Genomic DNA, 19,102 nt, shown 5'->3' with positions numbered 1-19,102 from the left:
GTCCCAACATGGCTCTCCTCATGCCCCCCACCTTCGCTGTTGAACTCCTGCTCATCCTTCAAAGTTCAGCCTTGTGCCACCTCCTCTGTGAAGCTTTCCCTGCTTGCCCACCCTCCCCTGTGTGCTCTCAGCCTTCTGTCCATCTGCAATACCACTTCCCTAGACTGCCTAGTCAGACAGTTAGCTCTGAGCATGGTTGCTTCCTTCCCTACTGTCAGCTTCTCGAGGGCAGGGACTCTTTGCACACTGGATAGAAGGAGCAGCGCAAGCAAGGGCAGCACTGAAGCAGAAGACTGGACGAGGCCTCCTGGGAATGGAGGGGTTCCTAACCATAGCTTCACTAGAAAGAGCAGGCTGGGCAGTGCTGGAAAAAAGACTTGAGGCCACATCACCTGTGCCTTTGAGTTTTGCTTTCTATAGAAGGGAGCCTTGGAAGGGCATGACCAGGACCAGGCAAGTCGAGCCTCCTCACCAGTCGTGGAGAAGCTGAGTTCTGGGAGGGAGCTCTGGCTCCCTATGGGGCTTATCACCAGACCAGAGCCCACCTACTGAGGCCTCTGTAGGGGGATAAGCTGGTTCTAAGCCAGAAGCTTTGCAGCTGCGACTGCCAAGGCCAGCTCCCCTATGCCAGATTCTGTAAGCGTGAACCCAGAGAGAGAAGGCCATGAATTTCAAAGCCTGAGCACCGAGCTCTCATAGCATCTCTGTGTGAACGCCTGGGCCCCTTAGTTAACAGGTGTGTTTGGGGTCTGGGCTGGGCAGAGCTGCCAGCATATGGTATGGAACTATACGGTTATGTGTGTTCTGGAGTCCCCACTGTGTGCTGTGCCCTAAGCACGAGGCCTGGGCTACTCTGTTAGGGTACGACGCAGCTCATCTACATTTTCTCTCTCTCTCTCTCTCTCTCTCCCTCTCTCTCTCTCCGTCTCTCTTGCCCTTATCTCAGGGTGACCGAGTCCCGCCATCTCCACCTGTACATGCCGGCCGGGATGGCGTTCATGGCTGCTGTCACCTCTGTGATCTACTATCACAACATTGAGACCTCCAACTTCCCCAAGCTGCTGATTGGTAGGGAAAGGGGAGGAGTGGGAAACGGGGAGGGATATGTACTTCCATTTGTTCCTTCAGATAATGTTTGCTGAGGACTTACTGTGTTCCAGGCACTGTTCTAAGTGCTAGAGGTTCAGAAGTAGAGAAGAAAAATGCTTGCCATTGTGGAGCTTCCAGTCTGGTGGAGGAGACGTACAAGCAAAGACAGTAAACAGACAAACAAGTAGTGATGATGCTATGAAGAACATAGAGCTGGGAAGGGGTAGAGAGTGAAGGCCGTGTTGCTGTCTGTATAGGATGCTCAGAGGAGGTCTCTGATAAGAGTGAGCATGCAGATATTTGGGGGTAGATGTTTCCATGCAAATGGCGCAGCAAGTGCAAAGGCCTTCTGATAGGAACAAACTTGGCAAAGAGGCTAGTATGGTCGAAGGCAAATGAGCCCAAGGAAGAATGGTAGGAGATGAGGTCAGGGGCCAGGAGAGGAACAAGGAAGACTCCTAGGTTTTGGGCCAGAGTACATGGGTGAACAGCGGTATTAGTAACTGACATGGCAAAGGAGCAGGAGTTGGGGTGTTTAGGCCACAGTTGAGTTTGAAACAGCCAGCTCAAGTGTCAGGCGGTCAGTTAGATAAACAAGTTGGGCGTTCCAGAGGAGGTCTGATAGTCACGGCTTCCTAGGTGGCATCTTGAGCCCAAATGAGGTAACCTGGAGGAAAGAGAAGGGCCCCAGGACCAGAGCCTGTGGTTTGCCAACATTTAGGAGTGCCCGCTTAGACCTTCTGACACCATGTGGCCGGGGTCCCAGTCAGAAACAACAGAGATGGATGTTGACATTTACTGAGTGTGTGCTGTGTGCCAGGCTCAGTGCTAAGCTTCCTCCGTGCATTATCTCACTTAACCCCCACACTCTCCCTCTTGTACTGTTGCTATCCCCATTTTACAGATGTGAACACTGAAACTCAGAGAGGTTACAAATAATAACAGTGAACACTCATTTAGCACCTGCTACGTGTCAGGCACGATCCTAAGCATTTTACATATTAACTCATTTAATCCTTACAACTCTATGAGGTAGGTACCATTATTATTTCCCTTTTATAGATCAGGAGACCGAGGCTCAGAAGTTAAATGGTTTGCACTAGTCTCACCAGCTAGTCAAGGGCCAGAGCAAGTTTTTGTTTTTGTTTTTTTTTAACATTTATTTATTTGTCTGCACTGGGTCTTAGTTGTGGCATGCGGGATCTTTCATTGCGGCGTGTGGGCTCTTCATTGTGACACGCAGGCTTTTTTCTAGTTGTGGCGGACAGGCTCAGTAGTTGCGGTGCGCGGGCCCTCCAGTTGTGGCGCACGGGCTTAGTTGCCCCACGGCATGTGGGATCTTAGTTCCCTGACCAGGGATCGAACCTGCATCCCCTGCATTGGAAGGTGGATTCTTAACCACGGGACCACCAGGGAAGTCCTCAGATTCAGGTTTAGATCCCAGGAGTCTGGCACCCAAGGAGGCTCTTAAAAAGGCTGAGACTGTGTGTCTAAGGGTCCTCAGACTGTGCTTAGGCCAGAGGTATAAATCCACAGATCCGCCTCTGTGTGAGGCTCAGTCTGCATGTCTAAGGCCGGGGCTGTACATCTGACTGTTAGGCTGTGGTCAGACCGTGTGTCATTAAGTCAGACTATGATTTTTAGGAATCATAGCATCTAATTGACGTCTGGAGTCTGGAACTCTCTGTGCTAAGCCAGAGACAGCACGGTGTCATGAGTGGGTAGAGAAAGTTTCCCAAGCTGATCACAGATCTACCTTCCTGTGTAAGGTGGGAGCTGGCTCCATCAGGATCGTCCAGATGATGCCCCCACCCCAGGGTCCCCCAAGTGAGTGTGGTTGGGGGACTAGGGGGCAACAGATGGAGAGGTGTTAAATACAAGCTTCGGAGAGCCTCCCGCGCCAGTGTCTGAAGCAGCTCCTCATGCACAGAGACCTCTCATTAACCACGAGGTCTGGCTGACCGGTGCCCCTGGAAACACCCTGTCTGGGTGATTTCATTTTCTCATTCTCCAGGAAGAGCATAATGTTCTCTCCGCAAAGCACAAATGACCACCCATGGATTGACCAGTCCTTCTCCAAGGAACAAAGACTAACTCCCCCCTTTGGTAGAGCTTTGCTCTCCACAAAGCCAGAAATTCCAGAACAGGGAAAAGGGAAGAGGATGCACCCCATGAGCTGCAGGACAGCAGGTATTAGGGGAATAGCTGGCCCTTTGAGGAAGCTACTGTCCGGTCACAGGTCTGGAGTCCTGCAGAAAGGTGACCCATGATGTGGCTTACATTGTCCCGCGAAGTAACCTTGTTCCTGGACCCAGGTGAGATCAGAAGGTGTTCTGTGAGAATGTCATGTTTGAGCTGAGAACTGAAGGATAGGTAGGAACTAACTGCGAGAAGGGACAGGGGAATGCTTCAGGCAGAAGGAGCAGCATGTGCAAAGGCCCAGAGGCAGCAGATGCAAAGCACATTAGGAAATCTGGGCAAGAAACAGCAGCTGAAGTGCAGAGAGCAGAAGGGAGCTGAACTTTGAAGGTTGGAGTGACAGGTGGGGCAAGACCTTGAAGGCCACACTACAGGCGTTATTCTTTATCCCAAGGGCGATGGGAAGTCATTGAGGATTGGGATGTGTGTGTGTATGTGTTTACATATGCATAACATAAAACTTACCATTTTAACCACTTTTAAGTGTACAGTTCAGTGGCACTCAATACATTCACATTGTTGGGTAACTATCACTACCATCCATCTCCAAAACTCTTTCATCTTCCCATTAAACAATAAGTGCACCCATTAAACAATAACTCCCCTCAACCCCTTGAAACCATCATTCGATAATACTTTCTGTCTCTATGAATCTGTCTACATTAGGCACCTCCTAGTATAAGTGGAATCATACACTATTTTGTCCATTTGTGACCGGTTCATTTAACTTATTATATTCTCAGGTTTCACCCATGTTGTAGCACGTGTCAGAATGTTCTTCCTTTTTCAGGCTGAATGATATTCCATTGTGTGTGTGTGTGTGTATACACACACACACACACACACACACACACACACACACACCATATTTTGTTTATCCATTCATCCATCAATGGGCAGTTGGGTTGCTTCCACCTTTTGGCTATTACAAATAATGCTGCTATGAACATGGGTGTGTTGGGATCATATTTGATTAAATGTGTTGCTCTACGGAGGCTAGGTTGGAGGAGGGCAAGAGGGGAAGTGGGGAAACCATGAGAAAGCTCTTAAGGCGGTCCAGGGGAGACATGATGATGACCTGACCCAGGTGGCCACCCAGATGGACAGAAGTCAATGGATTCAAGATAATTAGGAGGTAAAATAGAATTTGGTAATAGGTAGGGTGTGGGGATGAGGGAGAGGAAAGGGAGGGAAGAAGCAGAGGTAATGGGAATCCAGAGTTTAAAACTCACCAGCAGCCCCTGCGTTTTACTACTTTCTTTCCTTTCTCCTGTTCTCTCGGACATGCACTAAGCCTTTACCGAATGCTGCTGTGTCTGGCAACAGGCTGAGGGCTCAGCACTGTAGGATGGGACTGTGGAAATAACCCCTGGGCTTAGTCCTGGGTCCTCAACTAACTCCCTGTGTGACCTTGGACAAGACACTCAGGCTCTCTGAGCCTCAGTTTCCCCATCTGAACAGGAATAGTAAGTCCCTGCCTAAGGCATAACGTTCTTATAAAGATCAAATCAAACCATATCTGTTACGTGTTAGTGGCAAGACCAATCTGAGACATATTTTAAAGTCTTGGCCTCAGGAGGAACCCTCACGAAGGTCTAAAGAGGTTCTGGTGCCTGGGATAGAGTCTGTTGGGAGATTATAGGTGTGGATGCAGGGGAATGTCCCCCAGCTAGGGGATTCCTTGTGACCTGGAGACCTGACCCAGCTGAGGGACATCATCCCAGTCTTGAGGGCTGGGACCAGAAGCGGATGCTCCTGCCCTCTATCCTAATGCTCTCACTCAGGTGGCATTTGTCCCTCCCCAGTTCAATGTCTCAACCTAGTTCCCAGCCCAGAGCCAGGCTGGGACAGACCCCAGCTTTTGTCCCCAAGAGATGCCCTGGCATTTATGTCCTGGCCCTCCTAGGGATGAAGGCAGGGTGACAGTCTCCTTCCCTCTCTGTGATTCCTCTAGAGAGGAGCTCTAGGCATTTAGGCTGACCTTATATCATATATAAGATCATATATATCATATATTGCAGAGCATATGACTCTAGGGGGTAATTGGGGAAGGACTGCCTATGCTAAAGCACCCCCTAAAGGGGGACTTAGTTACTGCTGTCTTTTGTTGTCACCAGCTGACTGTGGTTTACTGGTGGATTTGGATGGGGGTGGTGGGAATTTACAGGATAGAATCCACAGATGGCTCCTGGTATTTATGGTCCAAGGTCTGAAATCTGGAGATAACAAATATATTAACAGCTGATGTCCAAAGAGTGCCCACTGTGTGCCAGGCTCACTGTGCTAAATGTTCTCCATGCATTGCTCATGACGACTTTTGAGGTAGTACTATTATTATTCCCATTTATGGATGAAGAAACTGAAGGCTGGATGGGTTAAATGACTTACCCAAGGTCACATAGCTATTAAGTCAGAGGATCTGTGCCCAGGGGTATCTGGCTGCAGGCCCAGCTCTAACCACTATACACACTGCCTCTCAGGACTGTGACTCATTTTTTTGTATCTCCCACTCCCCAGGCTCCCTGAGGAGCATCATCATGCTGTAGTGGACTCTGGACTTGGGGGCCAGGGACCTAGGCCCTCACCCTCTGTCTGTCACTAACTTGCAGTGAGCTTGGGCATGTCACCTCCTCTCTCTGGGCCTCAGGTTCCTCATCTGCTAAATGAAAAGGCTAGATCGAAGGACCTTTAAGATCTTCCCAGCTTGGGAATTCCGCAAGGAAGCCATTGTAGGGTGGAGCCTGCGTGCACAGGCTCTGGCACTAGGCTAGTCCACTTAATGGCTGTGTGACCTTAGATCAGTTACCAAACCTTTCTGAGCCTCGATTCCCTTGTCCGTTAAACTGAGCATGACGGCAGGACTTCCTTCACAAGGCTAATATAAGAAATAAATGAGATAAATATGTTTAAAGTGCTTATTTGGTATGGTGCCTATAACTTAGTTAAATTCAAGAAATAATTCCACTATTTTTCTTCTTATTTATTGTAAAGGGAAATTTGGCTGACCACCTTGACTTATAAGATGATTATTATTTTTGAACATGCCTATCATGAACGTTTTAATGTATGCACAGTCGTCTCAAAATTACATGCTCATATATTCACACACACAGACACCCCCTTACTCAGAAATGTGCATACTCACACCCATAACACTTGCCTGTCCGCACACACACCTCTTCCCTGACACACTTATTTTCTGTCCTCTTCCACACAGTTGCACACACACACGTGAATATGTGCACACACATCCTCCGTGCTCTCTCGTCTCCCCTCGGCAGCCCTGCTAGTCTACTGGACCTTGGCCTTCATCACCAAGACTATCAAGTTTGTCAAGTTCTACGACCACGCCATCGGCTTCTCGCAGCTGCGCTTCTGCCTCACGGGGCTGCTGGTGATCCTCTACGGGATGCTACTCCTCGTGGAGGTCAACGTCATCAGGGTGAGGGTAAGCAGGCCGCTCCTGGGCTGCCACCCACCTGAGGACACACCTGGGCCAGGGCGGGGCTTCTGACCCGTGTCCTGCGCCTGGGTGTGGGTCCCCACCCTCTTCTTAGCCAAACCCTAGAAGGAGTCAGCTTCTTTTACCTGCTCCCAAAAGGTGAGTTGAGGCCAGTGGGAAAAGTTTCAGGAGGAACATTCCATCTGGCCCAGCTGCCCTCTACCCCAGGCTCCCAGGGGGAGGGGAAGTGACAGCTGAGGCTGTAGGAGTCTGGGTTTAATCCCATAGAGAGGAAATAAAAGCTTCAGGTACTGGCTTCTCTGAGTTTGTTTGATTTTTTTTTCTTTTTGAGGTCAGGGAGGCTTATTTTAATGTATTCATATAGTTACGCATGAATGAGTAAATGTGGTAAATGTGGCTGCATACATGTCTTTTTTTTAGTCATTTTTGCTTGCCCCCTTTCCCTCTCTGAGTGTCATACCCTCCCCTCCCCCAACCTTTCTCTTCCCAGGTAACCCAGATTAACAGCCTAGTATGTGTCCTTCCATTCTTTGCTTTTATTAATATAATACCTTTTATTATACCTCTTTGCTTTTATTAATATAATACCTTTTATTATACCTCTTTTAAATACCTCTTTGCTTTTATTAATATAATTAATATAATGTGTTAAGAATTTCTTCTCAACACATATAAGTATTGTTTTTTTCTTTCAATATTAGTTTTATAAAAATGGGATCATATTATACATAGTTTTTCACAGCTTGCTTTTCTCATCTAACAGATGTCCCTTGTGACTCCCTCCAAGTCTGATATGGTTAATTTCGCTTCCTTAATGGTTGCGTAATATTCCATCGTGTGGATGAGCCATAATTTATTCAGCCATTACCCTATTGACGGGCATTCACTTTGTTGCCAACTTTTTACCTTCATAAATAATGGCATATTCAACATTCCTATGTCTTTATGTATTGCTGCTTTTATTTCTATGGGAGAGAATCCAAGGAGTGGAGTTACTGGCTCAAAGGGTCTGTGTATTTTAAATGTTAACTGATGCTGCAGATTACCTTCCGGAAATGCTGTAACCTACCAGCAGTGAATCAGAAAGCGCTTTCCCTTTCTCCAACCAGCAAGGGGGGCTATAGCCATTTCTAATTTGCGCCAGTCTGATGAGCATAAAGTGCTCCTTTGATCTGCATTCCTGACTCCTCTGCTTTAGTTGGTGATTTGCAGGCTATGGAGGCTTCTATATTCCCTACGTCCACTGACCCTCACATCATCCCCTTTTTAGATGAGGATACACTTTAGATGAGATGTGTCCAAAGACGCCTTGCTAGTAAGCGGAGGAGGCAGGATTCAAACCCAGGTCTGCATGACTCCACATTCTGCAAACCCTACATGAAACACAATGGCATCTTCAGAATTGTAGGAGAAGATGGTATATGGGAGATTCCTGCTCCTCCCCAACCCAACCCACCCCAGGGGATTCAGAGTGGCCCTCGATGAAGGGTTATGAGTCAGGAGGCCCTGGCACTGGTAGCCAAGAGGAGTTGGGGGGATCCTCTTCCTGGGAATAGGCAAATGATGGCCCCATCTATTAGAGGTCAAGGGTGGGATGTCACAACCCCAGATCTTTGCTGAGGCAGAATGGAGGGTGGTGAGAAGGTGCACTTACCCATCCTCAGTGACCCGTGTGCCCCACAGAGATACATCTTCTTCAAGATGCCGAGGGAAGTGAAGCCCCCAGAGGACCTGCAGGACCTGGGGGTGCGCTTCCTGCAGCCCTTCGTGAACCTGCTGTCCAAAGGCACCTACTGGTGGATGAACGCCTTCATCAAGACTGCCCACAAGAAGCCCATTGATCTCCGAGCCATTGGGAAGCTGCCCATTGCCATGAGGGCCCTCACCAACTACCAGCGGCTCTGCGAGGCCTTTGATGCCCAGGAGGTCAGTGGGAGCATGGCCCCACCATCCATTCCCTGCCCTCTGGTTTAGAGTCACAGATGGGGACATCAGAAAGTATCAGGTCAAACCCTTGATGGGACAGTGGGGAAACTGAGTCCCAGTGAGAGGAAGAGGCTTGCCCTAATTCACACAGTGAACCAGGGACAAGTCCAAGACCAAAGACTCATAGGACAGTCACAGCTGGAATGGCCCTCACAGTTTAGCTCATCTGGTCTAACACTTTCATTGTCCATGTGGGGAAACTGAGGCCCTGAAGGGAGGTACTGATTTCCCATGCCCTGTGCTCTTCCTTTTGGAGCCCAGTGACTGTAAAGGTGGGAATTTTCATCCATTTGGAGAGCAGGGGCATTAGTAGCCTGATCCTTACAATAACTCTATGATTTGAGCTAGGCAGGCATCTTTCCAAATCACTGATGAGGAAACTGAGGCCCTGAGAAAGGCTGTGACCTCCCCAGAGCTGGCCCATGGCTGGTAGGTAGTAGAGCCGGTTGCCTGACTCCCAGTCCAGTGCTCCTTCGCTGCTTCTGCCCTAGCATCAAGGGGAGACACTGAGGCAGACACAGCGGCACTGGACTGGCATATTTACTCCCTCATTACAGTGCTGTGCTCGCCACATAGTCCCTGACCAGCTCTGTGACCTTGATCCATCATCTGGCCTCAGTTTCCCCACCTGGACCATGTTGGGTCCCCATATGGACCCACGTAACCACACACTTGGTGGTTCCATAATTTCTTCCTGGAGTTCACCTTTTTGCAGCAGATGCCACTGGGTTTCCCCAGGCAGCAGGAGCCAGGAGCATCCTGGGAGGCTGGGCCCAGCTGTGAACGGGCCCTCAGCCACTCTGACCTGGCCATGGGTCTCTTTGGACAGCGGAAGGACATGCAAAGCACACAGGGTGCCCGGGCCATCTGGCAGGCCCTCTGCCATGCCTTCGGGAGGCGCCTGGTCCTCAGCAGCACTTTCCGCATCTTGGCTGACCTGCTGGGCTTCGCTGGACCACTGTGCATCTTTGGAATCGTGGACCACCTTGGGAAGGAGAATCGCGTCTTCCAGCCCAAGGTAGGCCACCGAGGGGTAGAGCAGGCACCCTTTGCAAGGTTTTCACTCACGGGTGAGAAAGGGCAAGAGGCCGAAGTGTGTGAGCTGTGGCTGCAACGGGGCAGCTCCTTATGATGCACAGAGCCCTTAGCAATATCCCCCTCTAGGAGATGCTCTGCATCTGGTCAACAGAAATGTTAGAAGGCAAGCTTGTGCCCCTAGAGCATTTATGGCGCCTTGCTCTTTTCACCATACCATAGTCACCATAATACCTCTCTCAGTTACGTCATCATTCAGAAGGTTGCAGGAAGTGCATTTGTTTATCCAGTGTCTAGAGCTTCTATTTGTTAGCTTTTAGTTCATGTCATATTAACAGACTCGAAATAACTTTTCCGGGATCTATCTTCTTCAGTTTTGTATATGCACAGCACTCAAGGTTCTGCAGGGCCATCTTGGTGGCTGCTGTTGGCGGGGGGGGAGTGGGAAACCTCCGTGTGTAGGGCTTTTTCTCCCTCCACTACAAATTTTATTAAAAGCTGCCCCAGTTTTATTAATATGTTAGACTTGCCCATTAAAATTTCTTTTTTAAAAAGAGTTCCATGTCTTAAAAATACTTAAAGGCCATTGGACTAGATGATATCCAATGGCCTTTCCAGCTCTAAAGATGCTGCAGACTGAAATTCGTCGGACAACAGCGACAGAAAAATCTTTCTGGGGTTTAGTTTCCTTCCTTGGGGCAATAACAGCCACTCTGGGGGTGAGGGTGGAGTACTTAATTCTTCCATCTGTTTCTTTGCTGCCACTTAGGTTTAGATGGTCACGAAGCGGAAAACTTTTCACCTCTAATAAAATTCAGAGTCTTATTTTCCCAGCAGAACATCATTATAACCTTTTAACCACAAATAGACAGTCCAAAAATGATGCAGGGAATTACTAATTAGGGATCTGACTACTAATTTACGACTCTCCCTTGTGTAATGTTATTCATCTCGTGGGCTCCAAAATTGCAGATACCATTTAATCCTCAGGAGGTTCATATGAATTTTTTCCAGAGGTATAATTAATCAGCTGAGTACTTTTGGCCGGGAATATGAGACACTCCAAGTCTGTTTGTCTGATTTACTCAGCAAATGATTTTTTTTTTTTTTCCGGTACACGGGCCTCTCACTGCTGTGGCCTCTCCCGTTGCGGAGCACAGGCTCCGGACGCGCAGGCTCAGCGGCCATGGCTCATGGGCCCAGCTGCTCTGCGGCATGTGGGATCTTCCCGGACCGGGGCACGAACCCATGTCCCCTGCATCGGCAGGCGGACCCCCAACCACTGCACCACCAGGGAAGCCCAGCAAATGATTATTGAACCCTACCATGTGCCAGACCTGGGTTAGGCTGTCAGAGTATAGAGGCAATGGTTACGATGAGGAGATTAACAATAGTAACAACCATTTATTGACTGCTTAATACATGCCTGGCTGTGTGCAGAAGTTATCCATTTGCTATCTCATTTAATCCCTAAAACAGCCCTTTAGGGTAAGTTTTTTTTTGTAACAGTTTTATTGAGATATAATTCACATAACCATACAACTCATAAGGTAGGTATTTTAATTCCCATTCTACAGATGAGGAACTTGAGGCTCAAAGAGGTTAAGTAACTTTCCCTAGGGTCTCTCAGCTAGTTAGTGACAGAGTCAGGATTTGAAACCAAGTCTCTTTCACTCCATAGTCTGGGCATTTACAATCATGATGCTAAATTGATTATTATTATCAAGCCATCACTGCTGGCTCCAAGGATTGTGAAACCCAATGGAGGAGAGAGAAATCTAAATAAAATATTTTTATACCATGTGTTAAATACTACTACTCGGAAGTAGATACAAGGAACTAAGGGAAGAAGGAGTGACTAACTCAGCCAGTGATCATGACAGCTTCGTAGAGGAGAAGGTATTTGAATGGGACCTTGACAGATGCATAGGAGTTGGCTAGGCTAAGATGGGTAGATTTCTTGTTCAATCAAGAATGTGAGGACTATTAACTTTGAAATAAATTTTATGAAAATTTTACTGTACTTCACAATTTTTATGCTTTTAGAAAATGCTTAAATAATGTATCAATTTCTTAAAAAAGAAACTTGAGAAAGCCTAAAAAAAAAAAAAACTTTGAAGACTTTTTGCTTATTTAGACTTCAGTGGCTTTTGAGCCGCTGAACTTTATTTGCCCTCAAAAGAGGGGGAAAGAGACTGCTTCTCTTGTCCGCAGGAGTGTCACCTTCAGGTTCAGTCTGACCTTAGGTGACCCCTAAATACTCCATATTGATAAAACTGCAGCAGCATGGAGCCAATTGTTAATATTAGGGGGAAGTGACACCAGCCAGAGCCCTTATCAGCTTGTCCACATCGTCTTCTCCTTCCTATGTTTCCCAAAACTCTTATGCCAGTCTCCTAAGAACTCTGACGGCGGATGTGTCAAAGAGATGGTGAGAACAACACTTAGAATATTAATTCATCTGAATGTTAGCTTTGCCTTCTCTTTTCTCTTTGTTTATACACAAACCCTGGGATTTGCTGCCCTCTCATTGGAACGCTCTTGTCTCAGTTACTTGTTGGCACACAAATCACCGAGACAGATGGCACTGCCTCAGTGGCAGCAGGCCTTATCAAATTTAATATTTGTTCCCTGCAGCCCAAATACAATCAGCAAATTACAGACATAGAAACGAGAGTTGAAAGTAAATATAGTCTCCAGCGTCAGCAACAAAGAGTCCTCAATCGTGTGGTTGCTTGGGATATGGCTTAATTCTCATTTGGGCTTCTGGGCCCAGAAAGTGGGGGAAAGGGGTCATTTATTAAAGTTACTTCGGGGCTTCCTTGGTGGCGCAGTGGTTGAGAGTCCACCTGCCTATACAGGGGACACGGGTTCGTGCCCCGGTCTGGGAAGATCCCACATGCCACGGAGCAGCTGGGCCCGTGAGCCATGGCCGCTGAGCCTGTGCATCTGGAGCCTGTGCTCCGCAACGGGGGAGGCCACAACAGTGAGAGGCCCGCGTACTGCAAAAAAGAAAAAAAAAAAAAAAGTTACTTGGTTCACCCCACTGCCTCCCAGCAGGCAGCTCTAACCCAGAGAGACAGGTGCTATTCTGGTCTTTTTGAACAAAGAAGGAAGCTCTCTAGCTACACGTCACAATGTTTAACAGCCCTCTCAGTGAGAAAGCCCTTCTTTCTGCTCAGCCTGAATCCATCCTGCTGCAGTCAGCACAGCCAGGCACCCATTGTTTACTTTATTATCAGTGGCTGCCCTGTCCTCTCTTCCCTTGCCAGGATACTCACAGTTGGCAAGAATCATACCGCCCTTGGCATCTTCAAGGACAAGCATTTCTTATCTCTTCTTTTATTGTTGGAAGTGTCATATAGCTTGCTAGATCTTTGACACTCCTGTCCCCCTGCCACTCCCCAAGGAAAGCTGGGACCCAGGCTGTGCACAGCCCACAATAGATCTCTTTCCAGCCCCCTCTCTCACCCAACCCCCTCCAGCAATCTGTCACCTGCCATGAATGCCTCCGATCTGTCAGGCGGGCAAGGATTTATAAAGAACTGCTGGCATCTGAAACCTGCCAGCACTGCTCTAGGCTGTGAGCTGAGTAGAGAAAAAAAGAATAGTCTGGGTTTGATCTCAGGGCCAAAGCTTCGAATGGCCTCTAAACCTCAGTGGGAGTCATGTGTAGGTTAGTGAGTGTGTGTTGTTTCTGAATGAGTTCTCCTGAGACCTGCTTATGAGTGTATGTGTATGTTCCTTCTGTTTGTCCCTGTGTCTCTTGGTATGTCTCTTTCTGTGTATATCTGTGTCCCCATTTGGACGCCTATATTTGTGGCTATCACTGTGGGTACTTTGAGAACTTATATCCATTTCTATGATTTTGTGATGTCAGCGTGTGGGTTGGTCTCTTTACAACAATGCCCATGAGCTGCTCTGGTCTGGTGTGCATCACTAACCCCTCTCAGCTGCCAAGATGCATCTCCAATGTCACCTCCTCCAGGAAGCCTTCCTCTGGTTGAATTAGATGCTCCTCTTCTGTGCTCCCATAATATCCTATGCTTGCACCATCAAAGCACCCTTTTTCTTTTTCCTCAACTTGACCCTGAGTCTCCTAAGACAGGACATGTGTTGTCTGACCTCTATGTGCCCAGCTCCGTGCCTGACACCCAGGAGGCACAGGAGAAATTATTCTTCAATGAATAATGCAGATGTTACTGTTACTGCTTACCCTTACTAAAAAAATTTTTTACCTACATTGTTACATTGGATTCTCATAACAACTCTCTGAAGTAGAAACCCTTAATGGCCTCATTTTACAGGTAAGGAAACTGAAGCTCAGAGAGGTTGAGGAACTTACTAAGGACACAGTAGCTAACCTAATGAGTCAGAATTCAAACTCAGATATGGCTAACCTCAAAGTCTAAGCTCTAAACCACAATGTCAAATGGTTGTGGATGGATGGCTGGGTGCCTTGGTCTGTGAGTGGTCAAAGACAGTTCTCAGTGTTTTTACCCAGGGCCTCCCAGAACTGGGACCTACAAGCAATTCACTTTATGGCCCTTGCCAAAATTGGAAGCAAGATCCCAAGTGTCCCCCTCCCCTTTAAGCTCCAGAGAACAAGGGAAAGGAGGCTTTCCAGTCATACCTCTGGCCAGGCAGGGGCGATGGGAATCAGACCTGTAGAGTCCTGGGTGCTAGGCCTACCTCTGCAACAAACTCCCTCTGCGCTCTTCAGCAGTCACTTACATTCTGCAGGCCTCTGTTGGCTCGACTGTAAAATGGGGAAATGTATAGCTTCTATAAAGAGTAGATGGGGGATGAAGATCATATGCATTGATTAATTTAAAATATATTTATTGAGCGCTACTGAGGAAACCCCTGGAAACAAACACAATTTCCTCCCTGAGAGCTTGTGAAAATGTGAGACAAGGACATCTGATCTTCCAAAGCATTTACCACCCGCCAAATGTCAAGTTGTAAGTCCTTGGCCTTTTCTCTCCAGTCTTCAAGGTGCTGGGCAGTGCCGGTGCTCTCACAGCCATTTGAAGCTTCCCAGGGCCTGCCTTCCTTGGGCAGCATCCTAGCCCTCTTTGGCTAGTCTAGAACCCACTTCTTAATCAAAATGTAACGATTCTGGCCTCCATCTCTTTTATGCTGTCTCTTTGAAGAGAGATCAAATAATGACCCAATCAATGACTTATACCTGCAAGCAGATTGTCATTTTAACAGGTCACAAAATTCTTGATCCAAATAAATATTATTTCTGACCCTAGGGTGTGTGTGTTGTTAGGGGAAGGGGTCAAGGCTTTGCCTTTAGATCTGAAAAATGAGAATTTGTTGCTTTGTGAAAAATGTACACATACGGGTGAGTGCATTTAATAAATAGCGCCCATAGCCTAACCAATGAGACCGGTTGATTTTTCTAGCCCTCATTCCCCAGCGTGTGTGCTTTCTGATCATTGTGGCACAGTGAATGAGCGCCATTCCATTGCTGCTTGAGAGCTTTCGTGGTAACTGGTGTCCTTGGTGGCATAGCGTTCCCATGAGTCTCCTAATATACTTACCCATTCCCCGTGGTTAGATATTTACATGGATTTTTGCACTCTCCCCCTGCTGTAATCCAGAGATAGTACATCTTTGCACATACAGCTCTTTCCTTATGTTAAATTATTTCCTTTGGGATAAACCCCCATGATGTGCTTTGTGGCTTTAAAATAATGGACTCTATTCTCCAGAGCTGGGTCTCTACAGAGGCTGGTAGAACAGAAGAATTCCAAGGCATGTTACACAGGACCAGGTTTTTCCCAAGCCCGGATGACTACATTTTTGACCCAGAACCGTGCAGGTGGGCATCTTTCAGTCCCCCACAAGTCACAAGCTTGTAGCTGACAGTAGGAGACTCAAGGTCAAAAGACTGGATGAGACTTAAGTAGTGGGTCTACGGTAGTGATTTTGGCATCATACAGGTTCATGTTCACGTGTTGTTTTCCTTTATCAGCATGTGACCTTGGGCCAGCCGCTTAGCCATGCTGAAACTCCATTTCCTCATGTGTAAAATTGGGCTAATAATGGTACTCTTCTCATTACGTGTTGTGAGCATTGCACCTGGTAAATATTGTATCCTGCCCCTTGCTTCCCTGTAAGGTCAGGTTCTTAAGCCATGTGGCCTAGTTTTAAGGTCCATTTTGCTGCTTCCAGCCATCCCCACCCTCTCACTTCTCCCTTCTCCCTTTTCCTGTTGTACTTTGACAAATGAGACAGAGTCAGGGGCTTCAGGCGTCAGTAGGACCCCCTTCTAAGAGACCTCACTTCTCCCTATATCTGCTTCCTGCTGTCCCTAAAAGGGAGAGACCCCATGCCACAGAGGAAGGGCCATACAGTTGTAACCAGGACCACCTCCATGGAGCTGTGAGAGCTGGTTAAAGGGGCCTGTTGAACCAAGAGACAAGATCTTCTCTACCATCAGAAAGGCCTGTATCCAGGATGTAGGAATTTCTGACTCTAGGAACAGGAAGGACTCCGCTTAGAATCCTGACCCTTTCAGCCTGCTCTGGTGTGGACATGCCATCAGGCTCCTTCTCAGCACTTTGTTCCCACCACTCTTTATCCCGCAGCAGCAGTTCCCACACCCTTCCAAATCACTTGCAAAGTTCAGGGCAGAGTCTCCAGAAGGGGAGAGCTATGTCTTCATGGAAACACTGATGTGGCTCTGCTGGGGAGCGATGGACTTAATCAAGATCAAAGTTTTCCCAGGAGCTGTTGATGATGAATTTAGAAACACATGCTGTTGTTCCCTGGTATCTTTAGCAATGAAGTCAAAGTGTTTGGGTTTTTTTTCCCCCACTACTTATCATCTGAGATCTTGCTGGAGGTGCAGGAAGCCTTACATTTAAAAGGAGGTCCCAGGAGCCCACAAGGCTGGGGCACTTGGGTCTGAAATAGTCAATTATAGGCAATGAGTTCCCATCTCTTGCCTGGGAGCACTACTGCCATGTTTTCTGCTGGTCTTTCTTCCCAGAAGTTTCTATAGTGCACGCTGTTGGTGAATGTGGGACAAGGCCTCAGCTGATTCAGTTTTTGTAGCAGAGAACACACGTCGTGGGATCTGTTCTAGCAGTTCTAGTTTTGGCTGCTCTGTGATTTGCTCTATTTATTCTTGTCCTATTCAGAGTGAGCTCCCCTGGCCTGGTGGCCAAAAAGCTGAGAGTCGTATTTATGGGCATGAGGTTAGAACTGGGCCACATTCTGTTCACCTAAGTTTATTGATGGAGAGAGTATAGGCAACCCTCCCTGTAGTTAGAAGAATGCTAGTCTGATTTTTCACTCATAAACAGTTGCCCAAGGCTTGCAAGCATGGAGGGTCCTATAATAATGGCCTCTATGGCCCAGTAACAGGTACCAATGGCAGTCATTTTGCTGGCCACGACTGCCACCTCTGAATTTCTCTTTCCAACAGACACAATTTCTCGGGGTTTACTTTGTCTCATCCCAAGAGTTCCTTGCTAATGCCTACGTCTTAGCCGTGCTTCTGTTCCTTGCCCTCCTACTGCAAAGGACATTTCTGCAAGCATCCTACTATGTCGCCATTGAAACTGGAATTAACTTGAGAGGAGCAATACAGGTACTTGAATGATTATTCTTTTCACTAAACAATAAGAACTGCATTATTTGTCCTCACGGACACTCAAGAATGATTCTGCTGTGAATTTATTTTCTTGTTACCCTTTAACAGTGTTTTGAAACAATAACCATTGACAAGGCAGTGTGACATAGTGGAGAGTGCCTTGGGCTGGTCTTGGGAAATGTAGTAGTTCTAGCCCTAGTTCTGCCTTGGACTAGATCTGAGATGTCAACTGCTCAGCCTTGAATGGGACGGACATCACTAATCAGTCACAGCACTTTTTCCTGCTGAATGCAAGTGCAGCCTAAGAATCCGTCTATAAATATTGTTCCAGGGCTCTGTTACCAGACAGTCTTCTTTGGTTACAAAGAAGCATGTTTGACATACCAAAACTAGATAGACTGTAAGATCTGTTTGAACTCTTAAATCTTGGGTCGTGACGAGAGAGACGTACCCGGCCTGGTAAGTCCCTGGGTCTAGGTTCTTGTTCCTGTCTGCTGTGGCTTCCTTCTCAGAGTCAGCTGAAAGGATGGTCAAGGTCAGGAAGGATTCAGGGCCCCATTAGGCAAGGTGGTGATGAGCCCCAGTGTTTTTCGTTTTTTGTTTTTTTTGCGGTACGCGGGCCTCTCACTGTTGTGGCCTCTCCCATTGCGGAGCACAGGCTCCAGATGCACAGGCTCAGCGGCCATGGCTCACAGGCCCAGCTGCTCCACGGCGTGTGGAATCTTCCCGGACCGGGGCACGAACCCGTGTCCCCTGCATCGGCAGGCGGACTCTCAACCACTGTGCCACCAGGGAAGCCCCAAGCCCCAGTGTTTTCATTAGAATTTTGGTTCCACTGTTGGAATGGAGAGACCCAGTGTGATAGTGGTTTAAATAGGATAAAAGTTTGTTTTGCACATTTAGTCAGGGCTGATGCGGCAGCTATACAATCATCAGAGACCTTGGCTCCTTCTGTAATGTTGCTTTGCCAGCCTTCTTACATGACTTTGTCTCATGGTTTAATGTGACTACTGAAATTGCCACTATCGTGTCTACATTTAAACCGACAAGAAGAAAGATGGGACAATAGGAAGGCCTAATGTCTTTTCAAATCATGATGCGGAAGTTGCACAGATCCTCTCCCATCCCACTGGGGAGAAATTGGCCACGTGGCTATACCTAGAGAGGCTAGAAAGTGTGGTCTTTATTCTTTTTCTTTTCTTTCTTTTTTTTTTTTTTTGGCCACACCACACGGCACGTGGGATCTTAGTTTCCCAACCAGGGATCAAACCTATGCCCCCTGCAGTGGAAGTGTGGAGTCCTAACCACTGGGCCATCAGGGAAGTCCCTGGTCTTTATTCTTGACAGCCATATATGCCCTGCTAGAAATTCTTCTTACAGAAAGAAGAGAATGGATAGTGGGGGACAGCTGGCAGATTCTGCCATACCCAGCAATTCCCATGAAGTCAGTAGAACACTAGGAAATTGTGACTAAATCCCAAAGCCAGCTCATTCTTCAGAAATGTTTCTCAGAATCATGAACATTGATTGGTCCTCTGGGAGCCAGGATCAGAGGCATTGCAGAAAAGGAACTGAGAAGAGAAGGGTAGAGCCTGGGCTGGAGACTGTGTCTGGGTCCAAACTCTGGTTATCTTGGTATAGTCCATGTGAGTGGCGCCCCCTGGAGTTGTATAGTGCACAGCTTGGGAAGCTGTCCATCTCCAGTGGTTTTTCATTTC

At 47.6% G+C, this 19,102-nt stretch overlaps 1 protein-coding gene across 10 annotated transcripts in view; it reads left to right on the top strand.

Moving 5' to 3' along the window:
- The window catches only part of ABCC8 (ATP binding cassette subfamily C member 8), a gene marked incomplete at both ends in the record, with an annotated part of 75,777 nt that overhangs the window by 4,920 nt on the left and 51,755 nt on the right, over positions 1 to 19,102 (top strand). For 8 of the 10 annotated variants that reach the window (XM_082844433.1, XM_082844432.1, XM_082844431.1 and 5 more), the window contains 5 exons: positions 947 to 1,068; positions 6,570 to 6,736; positions 8,435 to 8,677; positions 9,567 to 9,755; positions 17,217 to 17,381. In XM_082844433.1, the coding sequence (XP_082700559.1) occupies positions 947 to 1,068; positions 6,570 to 6,736; positions 8,435 to 8,677; positions 9,567 to 9,755; positions 17,217 to 17,381 (886 nt within the window). The remainder of the gene's footprint in view (positions 1 to 946; positions 1,069 to 6,569; positions 6,737 to 8,434; positions 8,678 to 9,566; positions 9,756 to 17,216; positions 17,382 to 19,102) is intronic. The other 2 variants (XM_082844435.1, XM_082844434.1) reach the window with 1 other exon arrangement.

The sequence above is a fragment of the Leucopleurus acutus genome, assembly GCF_964270905.1.
Source record: "Leucopleurus acutus genome assembly, chromosome: 8".
NCBI lineage: Eukaryota > Metazoa > Chordata > Mammalia > Artiodactyla > Delphinidae > Leucopleurus > Leucopleurus acutus.
This window is presented reverse-complemented; position numbering and strand designations above follow the sequence as displayed.